Source organism: Atta cephalotes (genome assembly GCF_000143395.1).
Source record: "Atta cephalotes unplaced genomic scaffold scaffold00034, whole genome shotgun sequence".
NCBI lineage: Eukaryota > Metazoa > Arthropoda > Insecta > Hymenoptera > Formicidae > Atta > Atta cephalotes.
Genome location: NW_012130098.1, coordinates 1,538,543 through 1,545,432, shown reverse-complemented (window position 1 = coordinate 1,545,432; position 6,890 = coordinate 1,538,543). Strand labels below are relative to the sequence as shown.

The window sequence follows — 6,890 nt, the reverse complement described above, 5'->3', positions numbered from 1 at the left end:
CATTTATATATCTATGTAAACACATACACATATTTGATATAATCAAAATATTATTGGAAATATTGTTAAACACTTGCTATGATTTTACTTAATATACTATTGAAATATCAGTATGTATATACTTTTATCTCACATGTCTCGACTAATTTTGTAATGAATTAGATGTAAATATAGAAATTAATATTGATACAATCTTTAAATATTAATTTATTGCTAAAATATCTAGATTATTTTTAATGAATATATAAGATTACAACATTATATTTATCGTTTATAATAATTAATATTCTGACATAAATATAATTTACAGAGCATTATGTGTAAAAAATTAGGAAAAATATATTTTTAAGTTTTTAACAGCATAAAATACAATTTCTTTCTTTTCTTATGTAATTTTGAAATTTTTTGCGTTATTATAATGTTTCAAATGAGGAATATTGGTACGTTACGATTTAAGAATAAATTTCCTCGTTGCTAAAATCGCACCATAATAAAAATCTTCATTTTAAATATTATAATAGCGAAAAAAAATTATAAAAAAGTTATATAAAACAGGGGAAAAAGTACAGTTTATCATGCTGTAAAAAATTTAAGAATATTTTTCATAATTTCTGAATTATGAGTCTTTAAGTAAAAATGATGCGATTTCGGCAACCTTATCCGATATTATGCTCTCATAGTATCATCCTTATTAATATGTGAAACGCATTATGTTGTAGTAGTTACACGATGCACTCGATTTATAACTTATGGCGAATACGGAAGCAATGCGTATATTCGTTTCCTGCATTAGCAGGCTTACCATTACGTGACTGAAATGTAACGTATCCTTTACTATGAAGCAGATATCTATTACCGTGCACCTTCTTTCGTCGAGCACATGGAATGCCACGTTTCTATCGTGAACGTCGAGTTCGCGAGTAACCGACATATATTCGCGACTGCAAGTCTCTGAGTACAGCAATGTGAGATTGAATAAAAAATAACGCTTTGCATTTACAATGTAACCATAAGATCATTATCATTATTAAGTTTTATAATCTCTTTAAAAATTACAAATAATGTAATCAATAATTACAAATATATGTAAGCATAATAAACATAATTATAATTAGTCGTTAACGTAAAAATAAAAAAAAATCATAAGGTTCTAAAAAAAGCTATAGATTGAATTTTTATTGGGAATAGTGATACTTAACGTTAGGCGATTGAAGTTTCGCTAGGTTGAATTATAAACATTAATATATTAAAACTTCTAAACATTAAAACAATTTTTTGAGGCTTAATAATAAAAAGTTAAAAGATAATTACGTTAATAGAGTTAAATACAGAAATAAATAAAATTGATATGCAACTATATATAAAATAGAACTGTAACTATAGAGAAACGGACAACTTTCACAAGTTTGAAAGAAAAATCGGTGGCATAATGTACAGTATAATGTTTAAAGATGGAATCACACGATGTTCGATTTCTTGAATGATAAGCATTCACGCATGCATGCACGCATGCATACTGCTATGCTTGCTTTGATGCATACAATCTGACGTTTGATAAATAACTATGAAATTAGCAATTATTTCTTTTGATTGGTGCATGCATAAGCTGTGAAGTAATCCATAGTAAATATAAAAATCATGTATATGCAGCACTCAATGCATGAATTCTAGCATATATCAGAGCACGTATGATTGTATGCATGCTATCATTCAAGAAATCAAGCATTATGTGGTTTCATCTTAATTCGCTTACCATAATCAACGATTCGATATAGATAAAATAAAATTCCGATTGTAAAATTCGAGTTCGACATAATTATAAAAAAAAAGACAGGGAAAAGAGACATGGTTGAACCACTTTCACGTAACGGTATTGCCATAATTTACGATGTAATGTGGAATTACATAAATCTTGTATGTGTTGAGAGATATATTGAATTTCGTAGTAGAAAAGAATTTACTATCGTTGTCATTTCTAGATAAATAATTGTCATTTTTAAATAGATAATTTTCTTCATTTTCTGATTAATGTGTTACTATGCTGAATACTACACAATATGCTCTAAAGATCAAAAACGATTGAATCTAATTTTGTCTCGAAAAATTTTATTAAACCAATCTTACGATTTCTTTTTTTTTTTGGTTAATATTGAATAATTATTTGCATAATGATCTTAAAAACGTATAGTATCTGTTTATATATATAATGTAATATAAAAATAATTTAAAATAAAATTAACAAACAAGTAGATAAGAAATAAAGTTTTTAACAGTCAAATTGGATCTTAGATGCTTAAGTAATTTGGTATAAATTTATATACTATGTGTAGTTATTTAAAGAGCACGCCAAAATGATTTTTTGATCTTAAAACGCAACATGATTTAACTATTGCTATAGTAATATCATAAATTAAATTGACTGACAATTTAATAACTTGATGCTCAGATATCATAGAAAAAGCTTAATAATACTGAATAACATACTAAATCTGTGAATTTTATTGCGAAAAGTATTATCTCAACCATGGAGCGTTTTTAATGTTAGACCATTAAGGCAAAAAATTAATAAATATCAATTCAATAAATATTATATAAAATTCATAAAAAAATATTAAATATCTTATTTATAATATAATATTTATCTTAATCATATATAATATGTTTATTTATGTACAATGAAATTTATTATTAGAGAATATAAATATTATCGTTCGAAAAATCTAGAATTAACTTATTAATAGTAAAATGGTTATATTTTTTCTTGATTAATTGTAATATCTTATAATAATATTTTTTAATAACAATTTATAATAATTTTCGAATTATCTTCATTTTGATTTTATTTTTTTTTTAAATAGAAATTAAAGCAAAATTATTTTATAGTTTTCTGTATTTCACGAGGCATTGTATAGAAAAGAGACAAGTATGTATCGTGCTGCGCTTTAACTTTTCTAATGCCAACATGCCGATCACTTCCTAGCACAACTAGCGGCGACCAGCTAGCACAAGGCACATTCATTCGTTGAGTTGAGTTACATGACAACGGGCGGGGGATTTGTACGCGAAAAAAATCAGTTAAAACCCGTCCAACCATGAAAGTTGGTGGTGGCCGACGGTACGGCTCGATCCGTGACGACTGGGCCCCATATAGAAGTGCGTTCCGACGTGGCCGCCAGTTTCGTCCCGCTGCCCTTCGGATATCGTCGTTCAGCAATCATGAGATTCCTCGTAAGTCTACGCGATCATGATCTTAAAAGCTTCGTGAAGTTCCGCGGTGCGATGCACGCAAGAAGAAAGTGCGATTAAAACCGCTCCATAGAGCAGCCGATATCCGAGTGCTCGCTTTCTTGCTTTCCAATCTTGCGTTGATCGATAAAATTTCATTGCAGTTTTATTACTAAGTCTATGTAATCAAAGGAGAAAAAAAGAGAAGATATAAGCAAAACTTTATCATTTATTGGAAGTCAAGTGTTATCTCCACTTTCGAGTATAAAAAAAATTGATAAAACCTGAACGAACCTTTAACGTTTTCTCTTTTCCTTTTCTCGCGGAAGCATCGATGTTCAGTATATTAAATTATTGAAGATGTAAAAATAAATCGAAACAAGAAATTCGATTATAAATTTGTAATTCTTTTTATTTATTTTTTAACATTTCATTCATCCTAAAATATTCATTTATCACAAATTCAATTATGTTATATAATTCTATATTTTTATTATATTATATAAATTTTATTCCATTTAAAGACAGTCAAAGTGTTATATTTTATTGACGATAAAAATTATAAAGACTGTTATCATAACATTATAAAAAGTTATTACAAAAAGTTATTACAAAATTAATAGCGTCTTTATTTTCTAATTAAAAAATCGTTATATAATATAATATAATCACCGCGAATTATTTTGCACGCAATCGTCACGCTTCGAAAATGTCTTTTATTTAACTTTTATTTAAACGTATTTTATTTCTTCCTATAAACTCAAGTTTCATTGAATAAGTATGTCGCGCTAGTTGAATTTATTAATTGTAATTTAGATTACATATCTGAATAATTAATTATTTCTCGTGATGCAAATGGCGCTAATACCTATATATGAATAATCAATGTCAGCTCTCTAGGAAATCCTATTTATATCTTGCAAATAAAGATTTTTTTAGCATTTTAATATAAAATATTTCTTTTATATTGGAATATACAAAATCGCATATATTCTTCCGACTTTTATTAACATTTACGTAAAGAATATCTAGGTTTTGAAATTTTTTTGATACAAAAAGCATTTATACATTATTGCCTTTCAGTTTTTAATCCTTGTCGTGGCACCCGTGCTGGGAAGGGAATTCCACAGTGAGTAATAAATTTAGTGAATGCTTTAATTTTTCGATCTTCTATTCTTTTTATCGTTAAATAAAAATCAATTTTCTCATCGACAACAATTTGCATTTATTCTCAATTGTCTTATAACCGTGTTACACTACGCATTGGAGATTGAGGATTGCGAATTCAGGATAATTTAGAATCTGTGTCTGTGACCAATCAGTAGTAGTTTCAATCTGTTTCGTTCTAATTGGTTTGGAATTCTAATTCTCAATTCGCAATCCTCAGTCCAATGCATAATACGACACGGGCATGCCTATTCTATTGCATAAACGTAATTGTAAATAATTATAGTTGTAAGAATTACAGTCGAATATTCGACTTAAATTCGACTGTGACTGGTCAATTCTTCACAACTACAATCGCTTATAATTATGTTTACGTAATTGTGGAACTTTACAGGCCATATTCGCGAACGCAGACAAGCACAGAATCCCAATTACCGAGCTTACAATCAAGCACCGGCAGCGATCAAGCAGATATTGGCCGCGCAGCAGTATCGCGATCCGATCGTTCATCTTCCACCGCAACCGGTGCCAAATCTCGCGCCTTCAACGCCCATTGAGCCTCAGTACTTGCAACAAAACCAGCTGTCTCAGTATCGACCGAACGTACAAATAGGTCAGGCGCCTCAGCAGCCAACCTATAAGCAGATTCCCGTAAGACCAGCTCAATACAGTCCGCCGTCCGGCGCCGCAACTCCTCCACAACAATATAATTCACAATATCGTACCAATTATGCACCGCAACCTCTATCGCAGCAGCAAGTCGCCCAGCCTAATTATCAGTATTCTAACAATCTGCCGCCGCAGCTTCAACAGCTCGTGCAGATCCAACAAAACCTACCTAATGCGATTCCGAAAGGACAACAAGGATAATCTGCCTAATTAGGGCATCGGGATGACGATATCTATAAGACGCCGTTCCCTTTTTGTAAGAACATCAATCATTCATCCTCACATTTCGTTTCATCTATTGTATTCCTCAGATTTTACTAATGATGAATTGATAATCTATTCGTGATTCTCGCTGAAATTTAAAAACAGCTGTTTATTCCTTTTCGTACTTTCTAAAACTTTAGAATGAATATCATACTGAAGAATAAAATCTCATTCTTGAAGATTGAAAATTGAACCACTTTTTTCTTCAAAATTGGTTCAACTTTTACTTTTTAAAGTGAGATTCCACTTCAAAGAGTTCAGAGATATTTTATTATATAAATATATCTTTATGTCAATTTTTTCAAATAAATTGAAACGAATAAATTGAAAAAAATTAAGTTTTAAGTTGTTATTTTTATTTTAATAGTTACAAAAAGAAAAATTAATTTTTGCTAAAAATTATTTTTTATAATTTGTCATTCATTTTTTGATTTATTTCATATTTTGACATTCATTTAATTCCACTTCATTCCTCTCTCTCACACATCATATCATTTCATTCATTTCACAATCTCATTCAAATTTTCATATCGATTTATATAAATCATACATTGAGAACATGTATTGTACGAAATTTATAGGAAGAACATTTGTATAAATAAATTTTACTCGAGTTTCTCGAGCTAAAAATCATACAAATCGTTTTATATCAAACCGTTGCTTTTAAGATTTTAAGATTACACTGTCATCGTTTATGTCAACTTTGAGACGTATGTTTGTCGTTTAATTATGCACCCCTTAATCGTCCCTTTCAGATCTACCGGCCACTTTCAAACATCGAGACAACCATCGCATTTCTTCAAACTGCATTTGTTCCAATACATGAATATTAATCGAAAACATATTTCTCGACAAATGCAATTAGAGAACACTCGTTTTCATACATACTCATAACGCATAGCACAGCTCAGCCGAGAAATCCGAGGGTATCATCGCACCGATGGTTCCGCACAAGGGGCGTATCTGCACGTCAGTCGTCACTCCGGCAGGACAGGCCAGAGAAATCACCCCCTTGTGCGTCACCCCCTTCCCGTCATGACGGTGGCCCGTATGAACGAATGCAGTCTTCACTTCACGCACCCCAGAGAGGCGCACGTACCGCAGTCACACCATCCCGCCCTATCCCTTCACGATTCTTACCTCCGTGCATCTCGTGAATGGGTGCCCCCTCGCCGACAAACAGGGAAGAGGATTAGCGAGTCCATTAAAGTCGCGGACTCTATTATCCGGAGGGCACAGCCACGGTGACATCAACCGCTTGTCATTGGCGTAGACTATTTAGGCATTTGCGAACGGAACAGTCACTGCTTTAGGCCTTATAAGTAGAATTTGTTTCTGTATAGTGAGAAAAATTTTAATAGCTTTATTTCTAAACGTATTCAAGAATAATTTATTCTTTATTCTAGCCATCATAGAAAGTCTGTGATAATTATTTTGAATAACTGTATCTTGAATATTATGTTCTACATATAATCTATGATTTACTTACATAATAGATTTTATATAATTTAATTTTATAATCTATCTTATATCACTATGTACTTAGTCGTTTATTAATACAGTTG

General features: G+C 30.8%; 1 protein-coding gene across 1 annotated transcript; it reads left to right on the top strand.

Moving 5' to 3' along the window:
- Window positions 1-3,216: 3,216 nt before the first annotated feature.
- Window positions 3,217-5,954, top strand: LOC105621523 (mediator of RNA polymerase II transcription subunit 15-like). The gene is made up of 3 exons (XM_012202995.1): window positions 3,217-3,228; window positions 4,309-4,354; window positions 4,787-5,954. Exons 1-3 carry the CDS (start codon window positions 3,217-3,219, stop codon window positions 5,260-5,262), a joined length of 534 nt encoding a protein of 177 aa, XP_012058385.1. The 3' UTR covers window positions 5,263-5,954.
- The last annotated feature ends 936 nt before the right edge of the window (window positions 5,955-6,890 follow it).

Excerpts from the sequence above, each read along its gene's own strand:
- LOC105621523 (XM_012202995.1), top strand. Across the intron at positions 4,355-4,786 it reads GCTGGGAAGGGAATTCCACA|GCCATATTCGCGAACGCAGA; the intron begins GTGAGTAATAAA and ends GGAACTTTACAG.